The following is a 22799-nucleotide window of genomic DNA, read 5'->3' on the forward strand; positions in this document are numbered from 1 at the left end:
CTTAAAACTGCTAACAGGTCAAAAGTATTGTTCTCTGAGCAAACGGTTGCTTCCTGTGAGCTCAACCTGTGTGTTCTGAAAGTTGACTCATGCACTCCAGAAAAAATGAAAGTGAGTAATCTCCTCTGTAATATAACTCCCTGAACAAAGCTGAACGAGCTTTATCTGTACCATCTGCAGTCTCTTTGTGCATTTTGCTGTTCCATAAGGAAGGAAGGGGTTTGTTGTTAAAAGCGGGCAGCCAGTCAGTGTGCAAAATGCACTGAACGAGCCCCATCGGTCGAAACCTTGTGCAAAGATGACTCTGGCTTACACAATGGGGCTTCTTCTTCCCTTGCCACTGTGTCCCTTGAAATTGGCTCAGGGACAGATGGGGGTGGGGGTGGGGATTGTTTCGCCTGGCAAGCTGCTGAATTCAACCATAAGACAATGTACACCTATCGTTTTCCAACATGAGGTCCTTAGCAATGCACAAACGTAGCTACTACAATTATGAATTATGGTGCTGGAGAGCAAGAAGATCAAACCTCTCCACTCTTAAGGAAATCAGCCCTGAGTGCTCACTGGAAGGACAGATCCTGAAGCTGAGGCTCCAGTACTTTGGCCACCTCATGAGAAGAGAAGACTCCCTGGAAAAGACCCTGATGTTGGGAAAGATGGAGGGCACAAGGAGAAGGGGAAGACAGAGGACGAGATGGTTGGACAGTGTTCTCGAAGCTACCAGCATGAGTTTGACCAAACTGCAGGAGGTAGTGGAAGACAGGAGTGCCTGGTGTGCTCTGGTCCATGGGGTCACGAAGAGTTGGACATGACTAAACGATTAAACAGCAACAAAGCTACTACAAGGTGTCTACTGTTCTTGTTCAGGCTGCAAAACTTTTATTGGTTGTTAATGGTTTTCTTAAAAGCTGTTGCACCTACTCCTTTCCTGAGTCCAGCCATCTTTTTTTCCTCATGAAAACTTTCCCCCATTCTTCCCTCCCAACACAAAAAAATACATTGCTATAGTCAACCCAGGCTTTCACCCTTTACCTGAGAATACCTACATCAGAGAGTTCCTTCTCCTGGACCCAGTTCCAATCTTAAACCTTCACTCCTACTACCTATTCCCACGTGAAGTTTTCAACCACGGCTCTAGCTGCATGTTAACGACAGATTTTGAAATACAGAAAGCGCAACCCACCATATTTCTGCAAGAATCCTACTAGCTGATATCCCCCCCTTTAAATGGTATCACATTTACAGTGCAATCCTAATAAGACTGAGTTTAATGGGATTTACTCTCCAGTATGTAGGTTAGCCTGACCAGGGATACTCAAATCTGAATTATATACAGTTGCCCTAAAACACGACATGAAAACAGGTCTTCAGCACTTTGTATCTCTAGTAATGAAAGGTAGAAAAGAACACTGGTGCAAATGTATTTCAAGTAAAAAAAGTATTGTTAAAGTGAGATACTTGTTGTACTGTATAGACTAAGAACAACTAACAACACGAGGAAGAAAGGTTACCTTCACGGAAACCTTATTGGCAAGTCCATCTCGAGATTTACGGTAACCATTTTCCAGCTTGCCTTCCCTTTTGCTGTCTTTATCTTTTTTCTCAGATTTCTTCCTTAGACGGAGTGCTGTGTGCCAAGATGACGACTTCCTGAAGCCAGAACACAACAGCATTGTGATTAGCTGGACCCTTGCCTTGGAAAACATTAAAACATGCAGAAGGAGGAACATCTGACGGATAATCCACCAAACAGTGAGTATACGAACAAATGATCGATGAAATGACATGGTTCTTCTGGTGGCCTTGACCCAAAGAGTATGAATTCTGTCATCATTTTTACAGGAACAACTAGTTTGAGCCTAGTTCTTGCTGCATTTGTAAACCTGTGTCTAGGCTGCACCCTTTCGGACTGCAGGGCTGTTATTTTTTCCCATCCATACAAAAAAGTTTTCTCCCATAGAAAACTATATATCGGGGGAAGAATATGAGCTCAGCTTCCTCTTTCACATGTAAGTTTTCTTTGTAAAAAGATCGATTTATTTTTGCATGAGAAAGCACTCTGTTATGTAAGCTCCCATCTGCCTCTAGCTTCAACCACTCCAGATTCTTCACCTCAGTGAAAACTAGGCCTCAGACTTACCTTTCCACGAAAGAAAAAAAAAGGGGGGAAAACACCTGTGACTCTTCACAGGCCTGACCCATCTCTGCCTCCTGGCATCCTTCTTCCCTGCTTCTGACATTGATTCTGTACTTCTTTCTGCCACAAACTCTCCCTGCTCACTAAGCCCTGTTACCTCTTCAGCTTTTAACATCTCATCTTCCCAGTCTTCTCACTGCTGTCCTACCACCAATCTCCAGGCTCTGAGCCTCCTTCCCTTGGGGGGTTCCTCAGCTAGTTCATCCCAGCATGCCTTTGTGTCCAACCAGTCCATGACAGCCAGCCAGATCTATCACGTGCCTGTTTTCCTGCTGCAACAGACCAACACAGCCACTCCTCTGGGGTGCATGGCAAACTAACAATCTTACCAAAAATGTCCACCTTAAAGGGAGCACCCAAGACACTTACTTCATTGTTCCATCGGGGTTCTCAATGGTGACTGCACTGGTATGCCCCAAGACATAGCCGGGGATCCAGCCCTCAGCTGCGGGGCACTGGTCAGTGGCGGCTCGGAACACCAAAAACATGTTCTGTTGGTTGCTGGCTAGAATTTGCACGACTTCTCCTTGGTAGACATTAATCTCATCCTCCTTCACTGCCGTATAATCGTGTGTCACCAGCATGGTGGAGATATTGCTACTGCTGCTACTTTCACTCTGTTGGTGAACCAATCAGGTGGAGAGAGGAAAACAAGGAGGAAAAAGGAGACAGTTTACAAAAATACCGGGGAGGAGGGGGAGAGAATGCCTCTCTTCCATGACATTAGCGCCTAAGAATAGTCATTTCAATAAGCTTGTATTAAAATCAAACCTTTACACGAACCATATGAGTGCTGAGATTTTTCAGAATCTAGATAGACCCCAAAGAGCTGTTTTCTAATAAACAGAGCAAGTAAATTAAACTGACCAGTAGTTGGAGGAGGGCTTATGTTCTTAATATCCCATTATTAAGTGTGAACCTGTTATTTTTATGTTCATGCACTAATCATTTAGCCTCCTTTCTTAAGGACAGGAAAGGATGCACGTTTGGGCTTAAGAAAATCTCTGTAAACCTTCCATTAAACAAACAAGCACCAGCCTGTTTACTCATCAGGAGCTTAAAAGCAGCACCCAGCAGCAGCTTAAGATACTGGTTAGTAAACCAACATTAAATCTCAGTTCCCCATTTCAGATGCAACAGGGAATTGCAATTTAAAATAGCCACGTTAAAGCTGGTGAGTAACAAGTGGTGTGGGACTGACACTACCTTCTGGTGTAATAAGCTATGATTTAGTGGGATCATTTTATCAGAAATGGCTCACTAAGTCACCTTACACTGTCTTTTCTAGAGTTCGTAAGCTGCATGCCCTGCCCAGTGCTGCTAAATTCATTCTGTCCAGAAAGCACTGGATAGTACCCATTCTGGGCTCAAGAACACCAGATGCCTGAACTAGTAAAAAAACCTAATTTTTTTTTATTTGGCTGAAATCGGAGATTGGCAGTAATTTAACAAACCCACAGATTCTGCAAAAATGACTTGGGGACAAGATGTTTTCAGCCACTGATACAGGGAAGTATGTCGTTCCTTTATCCCAATACAATATCTGGAAAAGGAAAGTTAATTGGGGAAGAAATATACTGCTAAGCCTAAAGGGGAAGGTGGTGTTTCCATTAATGGTGGGATTCCTATTTCAAATGTTCCTGTTTGCTGGTGAAATGAACAGTATCCACCTTTAGTGAATGGGTGGTGAAAGGACAATCATTATTTCCCCTATGTGTAAGAGTCTAAGAAGCATTTTATTTTTTAATTAAGGCAATCTCCCTTCAATTAACTGCCGAGTCCTCTTAAAAGATTTGTTTTGCTTTAAATTTACGCCACTTCTGGCAATTTGCCTGATGCATAGATACACTCTCGAACCCAAGACAGCTAGTTCCTAGTATGAAGCTATCTGCCTCTGCAGCACATTTTCTCCATATGGAGAAATGGCATTTTCACACACCCCCATGCAGCATATTAAGAACACATAGAAATACTACCTTGAACAGCCCCATCCCTTACAGTGAGCAAGCTTTTTTTTACGCTGGCTGCCAAGCTGACATTTCCCTAAGCTAAGAAAACAATTTAAGGAGGTATGCCAAAGCCAAATCAAATAAATATAACAGGAGCTCAGAAACAGAACAAACATGCAAAGCGGAATTTCTTACCCTACAGCTATGATACAGTGAGTGAAAGAGGAAATCAGAAGAGGTCTACATTGTTAAAAAAAATTCAACCAAGTAGTGCATGCTTTCAAGAAAGGTTCTGAAGGCCAAGTGATGTGCGATCGAGGTTGTGCGGAAGCTGTGAAAGGAGCTGAAGAAGTGTACCACACACTTAAATTGGGGTGGGGTGGGGAAAAGAGTGTGGTTTTAAGACCAGCGTCGAGTTTGAGGATGCAACTATTGCATCCCCCATGAAGAATGTTTATTCTGAAAATAACAATAGGTGTCCTTTGACTGCCATGTTGCATTTCCAGATTGGCAGCTTTAAAGAAAAGGAGCCGAGGTCTGCTGGCCGACAACCTGATCTTTCCTCGCAGAGGAAAAGAAAAACGAAATCTCCAGGGCTGAAAAACGAAATCTCCAAGTAGCCCCAGTGCAGCGCTTCTTAGAGAACAGAAGGTATTTAGCTTGGAGGTTTGATTACGGTAGCCTTCTATTTGTGTGCACTAAGTGTATTTATCAGGATTTATTTTTGTGATGCTGGAAGATTCCTTGACCAGGTAGGGATTTTTAAAAGACAGCAAGTCAACAGAATGCTTCAGCTCAACCGAAACACAGGAAGCGCAACCTAACAGAACCTCCATGTTCTCTGAATACTGGATGTCGGAGAGTTCAGGGGAGAGGAGTGGAGTGTTGAATTCATGTACTGCCATGTGGGTATCTTGGGTTCATTTGGCTGGCCACTGTTGGGAACAGAATGGATCTTTGCTTTGATCCAGCGGGGCGATTCTTATTTTCTTCAAAGTCTCGCTGGGGTGGCACTGGGGGTGAATTGTATGCATGTATATGAACGGCAGAGGAATCCCTAAGCAAACCTGCCTATGGAAACAGAGGTGAAGCGCAAACTGAGCTCCACCAGGGCAGCTGTACACAGAATGTTAATTTGTGCCTTCGTGTTAGATGGGGGGGGGGGGGAAGGAAGCCAACAGCAAGTTAGTAGAAACCAGACTAGCAGATTTTTTGCCCCTCCCAGCAGAGGTGGAAGTCACATTTAGAGTTAGAAAGGCTTTCTTCGTGTCTGTATACATACTGCAAGTTCATGTCTTATGTATACACACAGAGAGGCGACATACGTTTCTACTGAGATTTGCATAGAAAGACTGGGAGTGACTGATTATTATTATTTCAGAGCAGCGGTGCAGCACCAGAGAGCCAGAAGTTAGTACGGAGAATGATGGCAACGCACAGGAAGGGAGGAGGAGCATGGGAAGATTTTTTTGTTTTTAGAGGAGCTCGCAGGATAGAAGCGCTCCAGCTCTTACCCCATTACTCTGGGTGGAGTGTACTGACTGCTCGCTGGTCGAGGAACATGTGCTCATGCGGTCTGTGTCCTTGCTGTGTGAAGAGTGACGGTGGACCTGGCGCTGGAGGGAGTCACTGTCCCCGGGAAAAGTGAAGGAGCCGGGGCGGCTGACAGGGGATGCTGGGATGGAGCTCCAAAAGGAGCCCTTCTGCAGGGGGCTGCTGGGAGGAAAGGCTTCCTTGCCAAAAGGAGAAGGGAAAGTCATTGCGGGAGGAGAGTTTATTGGCGAGACGGCTCCGGGCCTCGGTTTCCCCAGCGCCAGCGATCCTACGCTGCTCCTCGAACGGATCTCCTCCGAGTTCCCGCGGCATTCCCTCTGATCCGCGTCTGCCGAGCCGCAAGCGCTTCCCGATGCCTTCCGGGGGCTCTCCATCGCCTTCATCTTGGGGATCTTCTCGGGTTCTCTCTCTGGACCGTTCTGCTGAGCGTTTGGTACCGGGTGCCTGCCTGCCTGGCTAAGGCCAGCCTCTAGGGTGGTGGTGGTGTGGGGAGGCAGGGAGGAATTGTGAATGGACATACCTGACATCTTGTCTGCCTCTGCTTGGACTGAGGCTGCAGAGGAGACCAGGACTGGGGAATGGTGTCGGACCGGCTGCGGGATCCGGGAAGGCCTGCTACGGCTGGAGCTGGGGATTCCAGGGCAGGTGCTAGGGCCACTGCTATTGCTGCCGCCGCTGCCGCCACCAGGACCACTGTGGTTCCTCTGGTACTCAATCGGTGATGTCAAGGCTGAGAAAAGCGAGAGGGGTTCACACAAAAATGGAAGGCAATGCAAAGCCAGTTGTCAAACAGGGTCTCAAATTCAATTGCCCCAATAACAGTACAGTCAAACCTTGGCTCCCAAACGCCTCCGTTTTGGAACATTTTGGCTCCCAAACGTTGAAAACCCAGAAGTAAATGCTCTGGTTTTTGAACGTTTTTCGGAAGCCGAAAGTCTGGCGCGGCTTCCGCTTGAGTGCAGGAAGCTCCAGCAACCAATTGGAAGCTGCGCCTCAGTTGTCGAACATTTCGGAAGCCAAAAGGGCTTCCAGAATGGATTACGTTTGACAACCGAGGTTTGACTGTATCTTCTTTTGCACAATCGCCATGTTTTTTGGCAGGTATTACTCACACCATCATTCCCAGATAAAGCCAAGCAACTTAAAAGCAAATATATTCATGTCAGCAAAAAAATCTGATGCATTTGAAAAGGAACACAATACTATTTATGAAACAACTGTGATTAAATTAGCATTGCGTTGTGTGAGTTACTGAATTACAGTATGGACAACTTCTTATTTGTCCAAGAATGTCGAAGTGAAAGCATATCGGTTATTTTTGCTTTGATGATCTATTCATATGAAATAGTGGGATTATAACAACCATGTGAATAATTTTGTGTGGATGGAAAAAATGGGATTATCTGAAATATGTATCTGTAAATCAGACTATGGTATCTAGGTATTTTAAACTGAATAAATTGTGGGACATTATTTAGGTTATCTGTGCTAAAAAGAGGAAGTCAGGGCTGGACAAGATATTTAGCAGAAGTTCTTAAAAAAAGGAAGCTGGACATCCACTCTCGAATATAATTAATTAACAAGCAAGGTAAGCAAAATGATATGTCAAACCATTACGGCTGGCTTTTAAAAACTTAGCTTCAGTGTGATTCTGCATGGAAGGTTACTGGGAATGAACTAAAGCCTCTGACAAAAAGCTTCCACAAGGAAAGCAAAATTATTAGCCCCGTCAATAAACTCAAAACATGGAACCGTGATAGAGGGGGACTTTTAAAATAGCAAGACAAAGAAAACCGTCTGGAGAATTAGATTAATTCTGAAACTTTAGTAGGAAGTAGAAATGAAGTTCACTTTACCATTTAGAAAATTACGCTGGTTTTCCAAGATTTGGTTGATTTCGTGGATCCACATTTGGCGGACTCCTGGACTGGTGGAATGCAAAACAAAAGTCTCCATAACATCACCTGCCCTTGACGTTAGTGCAAATTTACAGGGATCGTTGTCTATGTTTTCCTCCAAGCACAGGCCACTCACCTTCATTAAAGAGAAAAAGGGAAAAGCTTTCAGAAAATGCCAATTTCATCCTTTTGTTACTACTTTTGACCAGATGGCATGCGGTAACTTAGCAGGAGCACCCATGTCGAGGAATTCCCAATAAAGACCACTCTGTGAGAAGGTCACAACTATACACAGCCAAAACCAAAAGCGATCCCAGAAGAGGCACTAGCAATTGGAGAACTTGTTGCACCAGAGCCTATTGGCACTGGAGTTGGGGATGTAATACTCATTTCTAGTCCATTTTGTCCACAGCCCAGCCCACACAAAGTGTCAAACAACAACTAATCCAGAATGTGGCAGCTAGACTGGTGACTGGGAGTGGCCGCTGAGACCATATAACACCGGTCTTGAAAGATCTACACTGGCTCCCAGTACGTTTCTGAGCACAATTCAAAGTGTTGGTGCTGACCTTTAAAGCCCTAAATGGCCTCGGCCTAGAATACCTGAAGGAGTGTCTCTACCTCCATCGTTCAGGCCAGACACTGAGGTCCAGCTCCGAGGGCCTTCTGGCAGTTCCCTCCCTGTGAGAAGTGAGGTTACAGGGAACCAGGCAGAGGGCCTTCTTGGTAGTGGCGCCCGCCCTGTGGAACGCCTTCCCATCAGATGTCAAGGAAATAAACAACTATCTGACTTCTAGAAGACTTCTGAAGGTAGTCCTGTTTAGAGAAGCTTTTAATGTTTGAGGTTTTATCATGTTTTTAATATTCTGTTGGGAGCCGCCCAGAGTGGTTGGGGAAACCCAGCCAGATGGACGGGGTAAACATTATTATTATTATTATTATTATTATTATTATTATTATAGTCATGTCTTAATTTGAAGTCTTCAAGCAAATTTCACTAGCCTACCTAGACAGCCAGTGTTATGTTAATCATTCAAAACAGCCTGACAGCAAAGAAGGAAAAACGCACCCTCTCTTAAGTTTCTAAAAACTTCCCTCCCTGCTTGCCAAGGGAATTTCTGACTTGCCCCTGCACAGAAGAAGCCATTTGCACTTTGACACCTGATCAATTTGTTAGTGATGAGGGGGAATTGCTTGAAAGGTTTCAAATACACCTAGAAATGAGAAAAAGTGCTAAACCAGGGAGCAGTCGTGCTCAACACCAAACGAATGAGACAGTGCCTCTGATTCTCAGCATTCCACGGTCCCAACAGATTTGTCATTAGCCAAGCAAAGTAGGAGCAGCTCCTCTATGACTGCATCCCATGCCACTCTGGTATGAAACATAAAAGTGGGCTGGTGTCCTTAACATGGGAATCCTCAACCCCATTTCAAAGGTTAGGAAAGCTGCAGAATGCAGCAACAGGGAAATTTGTTGCAGGGGACAGTCAAAGGAGGAGGATATCACAACAGCCTTGTAATTAACAGCTTGCCTGGTAGACGACAAGGAAATTCATGCAGGTAAGTGAGATGATAGGGACGTGGGTGGTGCTGTGGGTTAAACCACAGAGCCTAGGACTTGCTGATCAGAAGATCAGTGGTTCGAATCCCCGCGACGGGGTGAGCTCCCGTTGCTTGGTCCCTGCTCCTGCCCACCTAGCAGTTCGAAAGCATGTGCAAGTAGATAAATAGGTACCGCTCCGGCGGGAAGGTAAACAGCGTTTCCGTGTGCTGCTCTGGTTCGCCAGAAGCGGCTTAGTCATCCTGGCCACATGACCCGGAAGCTGTACGCCGGCTCCCTCGGCCAATAAAGCGAGATGAGCGCCGCAACCCCAGAGTCGGCCACGACTGGACCTAATGGTCAGGGGTCCCTTTACCTTTACCTTTAAGTGAGCATGATGGCAAAGGAGGGAGGGCTCATGCCATCCCTTCTGTTCAAACTTGTTTGGTTTCTGTGCTGGCTACAGAAGAGGGATAGTTCCCTCTTCCGTGATCAGCAAGGAAACAGTGGAGTCCACCAGTCGTCTTGGGAGAAGGCAACTTTTAAAACTAGCCTGTATTTCCATGCTTAACTTCCTCTTTGGCCAGCATGGAGATAACAGGCTACTAGTCTCTTAGCATACTAATAATTTTTTGTGCAGGCACGTAACTTGTGCGGGCTCTTTTGCAAGGCTGAGCTACAAAACAATACAAGATGCTGCCAGTAACTATGAACAACCTCTTTCAGTCCAACTTTCATCTCAGGTTAACATTTAACAACAGGCCACTTGCCAACTAGCACCTGCTCCTCTTAGCTCAGCTGAAACACACAGTAGTTTTGCATTAAGTGTGCTGCAATGGCTAGAGTGCTGGGTTTGGCAAACCTAGAATCAAGTCCCCACTCAGTCACGAAGCACTCTGCGGTGACCTTGTTTGAATCATTTTTCTTTCAACCCAACATCCGTCACAGGGCACTGGTGAGAATAAATTGCTGCTCTGTGCTCCCCGGAGGAAGGGAGGGATTCATAAAATTCCGTTCCAGGTTAGTTTGCTGACAGACTAAAGAGCTCTCTGCAGCAATTTTTGGAGTGACCAAGTACAGCTTGGGATCTTGACTCAAGTGTGAACAAACAACCCAGAAATCAAACTCGGGAAGTCGTTCCAACAGATGAGCCAATAAAGAATACAACATCTTCACATCCAGTTTGCGAAGTGAATTGTTGAGGCCACCTGGTGGGAAAACGCACATTTACAGCTTCCAAGTATGGTGAGATAAAAGTGAATCATACTGGAAAAGGCAGGGAGGTCAAGGGGCCTGATCACAATATGTGTGCTATGGACACACAAAGGGGGGGAGGGCGCACTGCTTCATGGAGTAAACCTTCATGGAGTTTCAATATAAACATAGATATTGACTTATATCTGGTATTAAAAGATGAACAGTGGGAATGTGCATGAATAAAATGGGGTTTGGAAAAGCACACCAGCACAGAAAACAGGTAAAGTAAGTACAACAATCATTTGCAGTTGATGTATGGGGTTCAGCAATGTTAAAAAGGACCCCTGACCATTAGGTCCAGTCATGGCCGACTCTGGGGTTGCGGCGCTCACCTCACTTTATTGGCCGAGGGAGCCGGCGTACAGCTTCCGGGTCATGTGGCCAGAATGACTAAGCCGCTTCTGGCGAACCAGAGCAACACACGGAAACACCGTTTACCTTCCCGTCGGAGCGGTACCTATTTATCTACTTGCACTTTGACGTGCTTTCGAACTGCAATGTTATGTTGTCATAAATTAATAAAATTATTTCTTTATGTCATTAGATAGGTTCTTAGAAGAGGTACATTGTTCACAAGACGCCATCTACAGTTTCCAGACTTATTAAGGGGTGGTCCAGCATTCTAAATGCTGGCATACCTGATTGGAACAGTTTTGATATTGTTAACTTATAAAGCTTTGCCAGACACATGAGAAATAGTCTTTTAAAATTTGACTCCTAATCAACTGCATTTTGCAATTTCCCCCATAATTAAGAGAAACCACACCTGACTGTGTTCCAGGCCTTTTGGCTGGTTAGATTTCCAATTTCTGGCTATAATAAGCATTTGTGCTGCAGCCAAAGTAGGCAACAGAAGTTAATTCCTGCTTTGTAATTCACTTAATTTCTCTGAAAACCATTTCCTAAAACCCAGTCACTTGAGGGAGGCACTTGAGGGAGTGCTCCCACTGTGCTCAGGAGGCTTCGCGTTGCTTTCGCTGAAGCCAGGAGAGCAAGAGGTATCAGTGCGCACCGATCCCTCTTGCTCTCCTGGCTTCGCTTCGCTGGAGAGACACTGTGCAGGGAAAGCTGGAGAGGGAAAGCTGTGCAGCGCCCCTTCAGATAAGCGGCAGGAGAAACAGAAGGGGTGCGGGGATTCGAACCACCAACCTTCCTATCGGCAAGTCCTAGGCTCTGTGGTTTAACCCACAGCGCCACCCACGTCCCTCCAAGGATAGTATGTAGCTATTCTTACACAAAGGAAAGGGTCTCTTTTGTGGTGGTGCCCTGATTTTGAAATACCCTCCCTAGAGAAGCTTGACTGGTGTCAACACTAAAACCTTTCATGACTTTCTTGTTTGGCCTGGCATTTAAAGGGATTCCATTTATTGTTGGTTTTTAGTTTTTGTTTTATGATAGGAATTACATTTTGTGAGGCTTAATCATTTTTAAAACCAATACCACCAACCACATGAGAAAGAAACGTAAACTATGGCAAACTAGGGCAAAGTTGTGGAAGATGAGAGAAAAGATAAGGAAGGGTTGGTGGAATGAAAAATCTTCATGCTAGTGGTTAAGAGCTTAGCTAGCCTTTCACCTCCTGATCATTGATATATTTTCACAAAGCTTTGAAATAAACCCTTTCCCAGTGGTATTTGCAGAGTCAGAAGATTAATCCCAGAGGAAGACACACACACCCACACACCCACACCCACACACACCCTTTAAAAAGACTATGAGCACAGTTGGATTAGAAACTCTTGTCAAAATGGAATTGAACCCTCAAGCCCACTGCATAACTAAAAGAAAAAACATATGCAGAAGACTTACCTTGATACTGTTTTTAAATAAGAATCCTGGCGTTGAGAAGCCTTTCTTTTTATCTAGTGGTTCACTGAATATAACAATCTGTTCAAACAGGAACACCCGCCTTTCTTTGCAACGTGGCAAGAGCCCCGTTTCCTGATCTGTAACCATGAACGTATCTTGCAGCAACAGCTTACCCTGGGCAACAATTTTACCCTAAAAAAGAGAGGCCAGAACAAGTTGAGTCAACCCTTTTTAGTCCATCAGCTGAAACAAGTCTGATAAATGTCATTTGGAATGCTGGGCACCTTCCCAGTTAGGAGTTTGATCTGGCCTTCCACAAATTGTCATGCAGATCTTTTTTGGTTGGAAGATTAAATAAGAAGAGTTTGTTTTAAGAGCCTCTGCGCGTTCTATGTTGAGCTTAGGGGTCTGCTCTTGTTGTCGCCAGTTCACTTTGGTACTATGGTGTTCTGTTAATGCCTGCTTGTTATTAACTGATAAACTGTGGACCTCTTTGGATAATTGGGTTATTTGAGAGGCTATACCTCTAATTTGTTGGAAGATATGCTCAACCGTCCTTGCAATTAGAGTTAATTGGGTGCTCTCCCTACTTGTTATTCCTTCCTCTCTGAGCGGCACAGGATCAACTTGCCCCATTGCTGGATCCAGTTCCAGCTGAAACAAGTAGTTATATTACCAAAGAAAGCATGGCTAACAACGTTTTCACATTCCACATGGTTATGTTACTGAAAATGAGTGCTGCTCTCCGATTCAAACTATATCTACATTTTTACGGTGCTCTGCTAAATTTATCCCTGAAGGACTGTAGCCTGTAGAAGACCGAAGTTGGGAATCCAAAGGGACATGTGACTGATTAAAAACAACAACAAAATGGCAGAAACAGTGGGATCAATACAGTTAAGATCATAGAAAGAAAATCACACAATCTCTCATGGTCATCAGATCATGTGATCATGGGTTGTGTGCACACTTCCTTTGGCCGCATCTCAAAATGTCACAACCAAGCAGCCCCACCCGTTAGCAAATGTACAATTTAGTGGGGTTCAGGAATGCAGCTCCTTACCTCCATAGCTGTCAACTTTCCTCCCCTTTTTAAGGGAAATTCCCTTATTCCAAATAGGATTCCTTGCAAGAAAAGGGAAAAGTTGACAGCTATGCCTTACTTCCACCTGATGTATATCAACTGAGCCATTATTACACAACAACCACGTGAATTCGGCCTCACTGCATTATCTCTGCACATTATATACTGGCTCTTTTTCAAACAACTGTGACATCCAACATGCATATATCAGATGAGAACAGGGACTAATCTACACTGGTGAGTTATAACGTTAAAAATGCGCTATAAAAATGTAACACCAGAGGGAGCTGTAGAGTGCGATGTGTCGCCAATGGGAAATTGCATTGGGAGCTATTTTTTAATAGCATTTTCCAGATCAGTGTAGATCCAGCCGAGGTGCTCTAGGAGGATGAAAGAGCAGGGACAAGAGACCATGAGTTCTAAGTTTGGGTGCAAGCCTACAGGGGCACAGTTCCCTGTACTATTCCTATCCTTATGCTCTGCCCTCCTGCCAGCATTACAGTTCAGGGACCTAGCAGGGGCAAGCGAGCGAGAAGGCTACTTCCCTATGGTCTGTTTTTAACCTCTAACAAGAAAAAGGCACTTTAATTGGACTTTAGGAGTAATTTTGAAGCTGAAACAAGTCCAAATGTTAAGAGTACATGCACTTATTCTTAAAATGCTTCCAGGTGACTCGAAACCAGATTGTAATGGGAGGATGCTGTTTGTGAAGAAAAAGGTGCCCAAACCCAAGGAAGGACTTACATCAAATCCTTGTAAACGACCAACATTCATCATGTCGTTGCACCGTTTTGGGACTATACACATCACTTCTACAGCCCTCTATTGAATCAAGAAAGAGAGAGAGATCAGAACAGTGAACTGTGCAATGCATTTTAGTTATTCTTTTCAGATTCTCTAAGGTGCCACTACCAAGATTGATTGTACACATCGAGGAGGCAGGCTATATAATAAAATTTGTTGGGAGACTGCTTCTGGGAACACCCTGCCCCTTCCAGTAATCTCCATGACGAATTCTCCCAAAGTGATGGACCTGCTGCTTTAACCATTAATTCCAGAATAAACGCAATGTGGAAAAACAAAAACAGAACAATATGTGTGAAGGAGGTCCACAGACTGCAGACAGATACAGAAAGAGTGCTATAATTCTGCTACAACAGCTGTCTTGATGCTGGCATAAATATTTAAGAAAACAGTATTTCTAAGTACCTCTAATTCTGTTGTATCAAGATTAGCTTTTTTGGAGTACTTAAGGAAGTCCTGCAAAGAGAAAGAAAGAACTATGAGTTGACATCTTCCATTAAAATTATATATGTGTATGCATATATACTGGACAGTCCTGATGATCAGAAACTGCTGATGATAATAAAATGTGCATTTATCTACCATCCCATTTTGGGACTTCTGGGAAGCCCTGATGTACAGCATATCAGAAATGAAATGCTTAGGTGAAGAAATCAAACAGTAAAAACAAAGTGTGTTTCCTGACTGTCCTTCAATTGTTTTGCATATTTACTGTGTTTTTGTTTTATATGGGCAAGTGCTTTAAGTTGTATATTTTATGGTTGTAACCATATGTTATAAGGGAGGTAAGAAATCGAACAAAGCAAAACAAATATTATTTTATTCACAGGTAGCTAAATCCCCACAAAGGGCTCTGCCTTCTCTGAAATTGGCAAACAGAGGAAATGAAACATTTTCAGATCAGAATTAACACTAGTTATTTACTATTTCCTGATGCATACTTATGTAAACTACCTTAGCAGACACACAGTGCTCCAACAAAAACAAAGAACATTTGTGGGTACTTTCTGAGAAATATCTGCCTATATAAGATGCAAAGCAATCTTTTTTTTTTTTAATGTGTTCCAAATGCTATACAGCAATACAACCCCCAACCGAGAGCATTCAAAGTGCCTTACCTTTAGTAGCAATTGGTATTTCATAATTCTTTGCACTGGTTTTATCAGCAGGTCGGTGAGCTGAAGTCGGTGACCCAAACGTTGCTTCAGGTCCTAGTAGTAGTAAAATAAAAGTTCAGAGCAGATCCTGTAACTCTCTTTTGAGAGGCAGTATCATCAAGGAGGCTAGTTTTGACATCTACTGTAATACAGATTTCCCTTCAGGATTCCTAACAGCTTCCCTTAGATTAACTCTCTAATTTACTTAGCAAAATGAACTGTTAAAAAAAAAAGAAGTTTGCTTTTCAGTAGGGCTCATGTCTTCCCTGACTTCATTCTATCCATATCCCAAAGAAATCTATTGAGTCTCATCCCCTTTATCTTGTCTGGGCCTATCATCCCTCCTGTTAAAAGACGACAGTTATTCTTAGTTACACACAGCCAGACCATCTATGGCTGCCAAACCTGGTGGCTTACATTTTAATAACCTGGGGGCTTAAACTTTAATAGGAAAGGGAGATGATGGTGGCAGCAACCTCAGTCCAGCTTGGGACTAGAAAGACTCACTTTGGCCCTACTGAATTTTCCAGGCTTTGATTGGCTGGCAAAAGAAGGATGCAAAAGTAAACTATTCCCTTGGATTGTCTGTTGGACTAAAACTAGTTTTCTATTAACATTTGATGCTCAGTCAATACAGAGGCATCATGTGTTCATACATATATAGAGACCAACACCTATCCTTGCTTGTACCTTCAAGCTGACAGAATCAACACTGTAAACAGAGATTTAGCCACATCTGAATAAGTAGTAGTCTCTATTACTCTTTGTTTAAACCAGTGTTTTCCCAAACTTAGGTCTCCAGCTGTTTTTGAACTACAGTTCCCATCATCCCTGACCACTAGTCCTGCTAGCTAGGGATGATGGGAGCACCATCCAAAAACAGCAAGAGACCCAAGCTTGGGAAACAATGGTTTAAACTTCCCCCCTCATTTGAATGTCTTTGGCTTGGTATGTGAAAGCAGCTAGTGATTTGAATTCAGGTTGCTATGACAACATCTTAACATCCACTTAAACGAGTCGATGTCACTCGGCTTCCTGATGTCTCACAAGTATTGTATGATAAAATCACAAAAAAACCGATTCCATGCTGTAATTCACCTTGAAGCAGAATTTGATGTACAGAGTTATTAAACCCTAGAGCTAACTGGGGGGTGGGGGGGGGGGAGAGAGTTTATTCATTTGGTAACAATAAACTAATTTGGATCTCAGCCACAGATCCTGAGAGAGAGACTGCAAAGAACAAGAATTTTTGGAAAAGATTATGAGTATATTTCTTCTGTCCAGAAAGAGACATCCAAACCCCTTCTCCTCTGCCTTTGGCACTTACCTCAAAAAAAGTATCAATGTATTCCGAGACAATATGCTCAGACTTTGGTTTGTTTTGGCAGTAAACTATGTACATGTGCAATCTTCTCTCCTGCAGCAGAGGGAAAAGAACAAGGATGTTGTATTTCATGAAAACGTAAAGTATACTTGGCACGGACCAGAGTAGCACAGATCATTAGAACAAAAGCTACCATATTCTACAGGAATATAATGGTCCATATAAGATATTGCATTTTCCATACTGTCTCACCTACTCTCTTCCTTGCATATGCTCACAAGTGCTTGGATAAATCAAGTGTGCAACAGACTAGGTGTGGGGAACTTCTGGCTCTTCAGATGTTGCTGAACGACACTTCCCATCGGTCCAAGAATGCATGGGCAATGCTCAGAGGTGATGGCCATTGCAGTTCAGCAACAGCAGGAGGTTGAGAGGTTCCCCATGACTGCCGTACACAAAAACAGCCAACAGTGATAATTGCAACTGACGGAGAGCACCTTTTACAAAATTAGCCTGCTGGTGGTCATATCTATGTTCGCCTCAAGTCTACACTTTGTGCCCAGAGACGTTTGGCAGAGGATTATGACCCACATTACTGTCGAGGCATATCCTCCCTGCTGCCCCCAAATTAATAAATCCATTTGATATGCAGGCTTGTGTATGAGAGCAGCTGCTCCAAAATTTTGTGCCCTCAGGGACTGCATCCCACTGCCAAGGAACTGCTCCAAAATTTTGTGCCCTCAGGGACTGCATCCCACTGCCAAGGAACTGTCAAGAGCCAGTCATGAACCCTCCTTATATTGCAAAGAATTCTGGAGTGTACTCTAAGGTTGTGGGCATTCTAGGGCACACTTTGAGTCAAAGCAAGGCCCAACATTCCTCTCTGGCTGTGTGCTCTCCAGGGCTAAAATGACAGTAATGATCAACTCCATCTTTTGGGAAGTGTGGCCACCATGGCTGATCTTCTTGAGGAGACTCCCACCACCACCGTGAGGAAATGTGTCATGGTCCAAATAAAGAAGTGAAGAAATAACCTCTGTTCTTTAAGAGCATATTTCAGATTCATTGTACATATGGAAAGCCACAAAAGTCTGGCTAAGTAGAAAAATCAGGAAACTAAGTGAGTGTGTAACAGATTGCATGTTCTGTCACTGCCTACACATTTAAGAGAGAACGGAAGGCGTTAGTGCTGGAATCTGCTCTGTGCATAATTTCTTTATATCTCCAAGTTCACTATTCCTGCCACTCTAACTAAGCATTTTGGAAGGCAAAGAAGCAAAGCAAAGTAAGTCCATGTGTTTTTTAAAAAGGCACAGAATGGAGAATACATGGGTGAAGATATAAGGGCTGCTTGTATGTTGTCAAATATCCAGATCTATGATCGACGCAGCTTCTATATATGCAATGGAGAGGAGGAGCATACTTACATGTTTAACAAAAAGTGATCCCAATTTTTCTGGATCCTCAAGGCACTTCTCTAATTCTCCTAAAAAGAAACTGAGCAGTACAAAAATATATTTATTATTAGCCTCATTGTGACAACAAACAACTGATTCAACAGCAGACAACAGTTTGGTTGCATTTCCTCTGTGGGAGGCATCCACTTTAGGAAATAGAAAGGTTTGTGGAAGATGCATCAGTGGATTGGCTGAAGACACTTTTGTCATTTGCCAGCAGCCATATCACATCACCCCAGTGTTATGTCCAGCCCGGCAATTAAATGCTGCAAGAAATCCCAGGGTGCCCCTCTCAGCTTGGACACTGCTGAGTAAGTTCCCTTAAAATTATAATTGCCTCAACCAGCCACTTGGTTTGACTGTGTGGCTGGGGCAATTCTGAGCCCAGGCGAAGAACATCTGGGGAAAGTGTAGGGTTTCTTTGAAATGGAAGTTAACAAGCAACAGCAAGGAAGCTTTGCCCTAACTTGGGATTCCTCTGAATCAGAGCTCAACTAACACATATGCCATGTCTTCTTCATCACAGTGACAAATAGCTGAGTAGTGAACACGGTGTGTAGAGTTGCATGTCAATGCACTCATGTTACTTCCAAACTTGAGCAAAAGCAAATGGCAAAATTATCTTTATCTAGGGATAAGGGAAATTCCAGTGTAGATGAATCATGTTACATGAACATGCACTAGCAGTTGAGGAACTGGCTCTAATCCAAGGTCTGTCTATTATGTAGTTGCCACCACTCATTCGTAGAGATACTAAAGGGATAGAAGACACAGAAGGCCATTTGCGGGGCCCTAACAATGTTTGCAATGTAGGCCTTCCATCCACAGATTCTGCAGAGATAAATGAATCCATTCAGAAATGTCTTGCAATAGTCCAAATAGTCCACCAGACAGTTATTCTTGTCTGTAGACTTTCCAAATATAAGATTCCCAGACACTAGGAGCAATTGCTGCTCAGATAGAACAGAACCAAAATCTAAGATCTCATCTTATGGCAGACTGTGCACAATTGTGAAATGAAGGGATCTGAAACTTTCAGCTGAGACCACATTCTCGAGCCACAAAGTTACTTTAAATCAAGGGCATCCCTGTTACTAGAACAACCAGGACTAATAAGACTCCAAAGGCTCCATCCTTAGGTACCAGACACGTCCAAATGTTAAGAATCAAACTGTAATATAGATGTCAGACTTCCATCTGAAACAAGGCACAGCTAAACCACCTTAGTGCTGGAAATAATTGGCTTACAGTTCCACCTGTGGCATGTTGTAAATTGGAAACTGCCCCCAAGTGGTAAAAGCTAAAGTAATTTCTTTCTACTGAAATAAACTGGGCACCAGATGCATATCCAGGAATGGCCTTCCAACAGTATCCGTTCATTACAAAAAGCACAAGAGAGCAGGGCAACCTTTGCCTGGCACCTAACAGAGGTGGATGCCTGGTTGAAAAAATACATAATTTGTGTGCCTCCAGAGAAAAGACCCCTTTATCCAGTAGCTCCCTGCCTGACACTTGGCAAAGGGTCTCTGAAGGGCTGTCACATGAAAAATGGAGCGAGCTTGTTTTCTCCTGCTCCAGAGGATAAGACCCAAACCAATGGATGCAAGTTACAAGAAAGGAGAGTCCAACGAAACATCAGGAAGACGTTTCTTGACAGTACGAGCTGTTTGACAATGGAACCAATTCCCACGAGAGGTGGTGGACTCTCCTTCGCTGGAGATATTTAAGCGGAGGTTGGATGGCCACCTGTCATATATGATCTAGTTGAGATTCCTGCATTGGGTTGGACTAGGTGACCCTCGGGGACCCTTCCAGCTCTACAATTCTATGGTTCTATGTCAATCTTTACAACATGCTCAACTGAATTTTTCCAGTATAATATTTTTATGCTGCTGGGGATGGTTTTTGCCCACTACTTCAACTGGTTATGCGAGATGAGAACCAGAAAGAAAACCAGTTATGAACAAAAACAAAAACATACATACTCTCTGTGCCAGTCATATATTTGATGAATGTTGCCAAACACAATTTTGTCTTTCCCTTTCATGTCATCCGGAACACCATCTTCTTTCATGAGTGCCATGTAACCCTGGAGTAAATTAGTAAGAAAAATGGACATGAGCGCCGCTGTTCACCTTTTTATTAATTTTAACATTGCAAACTGCTGAGTATCATCTTGGGCCCTTTATCATTCCCCCCCCCCAAATCCCCCTGCCAGCTGATGTGTTTTTAATAGTATCTATCTATCTATCTATCTATCTATCTATCTATCTATCTAGCGGGGTGGCTGAAAGTACATAAAGTGGTACCTTGTGTTATGTACCGTCCCCCTTATGAATGCTGTGGGTCACGCACTCCGCTAACCTGGAAGTAGATGCCCCTTGTTGCCACCTTTGCCCCGGGATATGAGAGGAAGTTGCGCTCCGGTGGCACAGCAGCAGCGAGAGGCACCATTAGAGAAAGCGCACCTCATGTTACAAGCGATTATTTCCTGTTACAAACGGATCTCCAGAACGGAATAAGTACGTAACACGAGGTCCCACTGTATTCAGGATGAAGCCCTAATGGCATAACTAATATGCATTCATTGATTCTGAGTATGAACTCTTGTTTAAGAAATGCCTCGCAGGATAGGATCAACAGCCATCAGGGTTGGCCAGTGGTCCACAGACTATCTCTCTTCTGCTCACACCTGCCATAAGCCAAGCTCTTATTTAGAACATAAAAAAACACAAGAGACCCAATGGGAAGCCAAACATTTTTGCAACAGCATAGCTGAAAATACTTTTCCAACACGCTTTCACATTGTGGTCAAGTAAGTACTGAAGCTCGTAACAAATCCTGATTTACTCTTTTCCATATTATCAGTTTGCGTGCTTTACGTATAATGTTACATTGCTCCTTGTCTGGCTTGACACATCAACTCACGGGACCAAGTCTGTGGGAAAAGCAGCTCAGAAAGGCAAAAGGAAAACATCTATCCGAATCTTGACAGCAAATTCATGCTGGATCCAGACTTATGGGGACTCATTGTGTGTTACTGGGGGCCAGTTTGTGTGATATGTGTGCAAGTATTATTTTCTTTTTTTATAATAATTTTTTATTAGTTTTTAATTACAGTCCAATTATTATTGGCCTCATTATAACAATACCAATTTATAATACAATTATTCACACCAATCATTCAAATAGCCAATTATACAATTTAGTTAAAGTGCCCCCCCCGTGTGCTAAATTTTATGATTCTCTTTATTTCTGCATTCCAAAATCTCTGCGTTCCAAAATCTGTGCAAGTATTATTTTCAGTAAATGGAAGTTAACTGTCAATTTTCACAAGCAATTTCATTATGAAGGGCTTTGGGGGATCCTGAAATAGTGTCATCTCTAGTTAGATATAAAAGGAACACCAGCACAAGCTAAATCATTTCAGTGTCGCTTTGAAGGACAGATCACGTCCCCCTCTTTGTCCAACTACATATAGGAACATAGGAAGCTGCCTTCTGCTGAGTCAGACCTTTGGTCCATCTAGTAGTGACTTTCCAGGGTTTCCCCGTCCTACCTAAAGATGCTGGGAACTGAACCTGGGGCCTTTTGCATGTGGTATGCTACATTCCCAATGTATCTCCCTGGTATACAGCTTTCACAGTTACTTTGGACTAGCCAACAATATCGAAGTCTTCCACAAATTACCGTACTTTTCCATGTATAAGACGAGGATTTTTTTTTACTGTAAAATAATGTTCAAAATCATGGTGGCAGCGGGGAAGCAAGCACAGTGGTGGCACAGGGATCAATAGACCGTCAAATGTCCGGGGACACTGTGTGATCGCCACACACTCCCCCCCCCCCCTCAAAGCTCAACAACCTCAGGCTATCTCCTCCCACTTTCTTAAATTGGAGTCCCCTAAAATAGGGGGCATCTTATACACGGGGGCGTGTTATAGATGGAAAAATACGGTAGTTGTGAACCAGAATAATACACGCGCAGAATCCACAGCTACCTCCACGAGTGTATTTGCACACGTTCCAGCAACAGCTAACGATTCACTACACATACCATCCAGTTTATACAAGCTGTTTTCTGTTTGGTCATGGACCCGTGTACATTATTGCGTGGGGGGATTTAATAGCCTGAAACAAGCCTTTGCAGGAGCAAGCAGATCCGCTAGTGCAAGGAATGCAAGCATACAAATTGTCTACTGTGCCATAAAGGGCGCGAAGAAGCCCTAAATGTAGAGCAGCCCTGGTGTGGGCAACAATCTGCTTAATTCGGTTGCACGAATGAACACAATTTGGAACACAGAAGCTGGGGTACTCAATACAATTTGTAACTCAGCCTAGTGAGCCCTGTGATCCCACTCTTCTGATTCTTTCCAGATCATAAATTCAGGACAACAGAAGCAGCAACTCAAAGCAATCTAATTGAATCCATTTTTAAAGTACATCTATTGTACTTGTTTAATTTGCTGCCACGTTCAGAAGTTGTTCCTAAATCTATTAAGAGGCCTGTTTATTAAAAGGTGTTCCAGCTGTCCGTTCTAAAACTGAAATACTGCCAGCCATTCCATTGCCTACATTCCTGCACAAAGACTGAGCAGGCCCCTTTGCTGCAAATATATTACCAAGCCGGCCTTAAAGATTCAACAGCTTATTTTACAGAAGAGCCAAGAAACGGCAGGCGGTCCTGATCTCGTGCTGGAATGGAAACTAATTACAGCCAGGATTCAGAATTTACATTTTCAGCTGTCCATATGCAGTTAAGTTGGCAG

At 43.5% G+C, this 22799-nt stretch overlaps 1 protein-coding gene and 1 long non-coding RNA gene across 9 annotated transcripts in view; one reads left to right on the top strand and one right to left on the bottom strand.

Moving 5' to 3' along the window:
* Nucleotides 1–14092, top strand: part of LOC310767617 — a 47616-nt gene extending 33524 nt beyond the window's left edge. Inside the window, exons 3-5 of the long non-coding RNA XR_014550967.1 lie at nucleotides 1607–1752; nucleotides 4653–4797; nucleotides 13957–14092. This is a non-coding gene — a long non-coding RNA (uncharacterized lncRNA). The remainder of the gene's footprint in view (nucleotides 1–1606; nucleotides 1753–4652; nucleotides 4798–13956) is intronic.
* TRIO (trio Rho guanine nucleotide exchange factor) overlaps nucleotides 1–22799 on the bottom strand; it is a 268089-nt gene that overhangs the window by 10936 nt on the left and 234354 nt on the right. For 6 of the 8 annotated variants that reach the window (XM_083624561.1, XM_083624560.1, XM_083624563.1 and 3 more), the window contains exons 40-50: nucleotides 20016–20119; nucleotides 18001–18070; nucleotides 16577–16666; nucleotides 15211–15303; nucleotides 14498–14548; nucleotides 14033–14110; nucleotides 12205–12396; nucleotides 7557–7734; nucleotides 5661–6430; nucleotides 2567–2814; nucleotides 1512–1650 (exon numbers count right to left, since the gene is read on the bottom strand). In XM_083624561.1, the coding sequence (XP_083480687.1) occupies nucleotides 1512–1650; nucleotides 2567–2814; nucleotides 5661–6430; nucleotides 7557–7734; nucleotides 12205–12396; nucleotides 14033–14110; nucleotides 14498–14548; nucleotides 15211–15303; nucleotides 16577–16666; nucleotides 18001–18070; nucleotides 20016–20119 (2013 nt within the window). The remainder of the gene's footprint in view (nucleotides 1–1511; nucleotides 1651–2566; nucleotides 2815–5660; nucleotides 6431–7556; nucleotides 7735–12204; nucleotides 12397–14032; nucleotides 14111–14497; nucleotides 14549–15210; nucleotides 15304–16576; nucleotides 16667–18000; nucleotides 18071–20015; nucleotides 20120–22799) is intronic. The other 2 variants (XR_014550935.1, XR_014550936.1) reach the window with 1 other exon arrangement.

This window comes from Podarcis filfolensis, assembly GCF_964270895.1.
Source record: "Podarcis filfolensis genome assembly, chromosome: 7".
NCBI lineage: Eukaryota > Metazoa > Chordata > Lepidosauria > Squamata > Lacertidae > Podarcis > Podarcis filfolensis.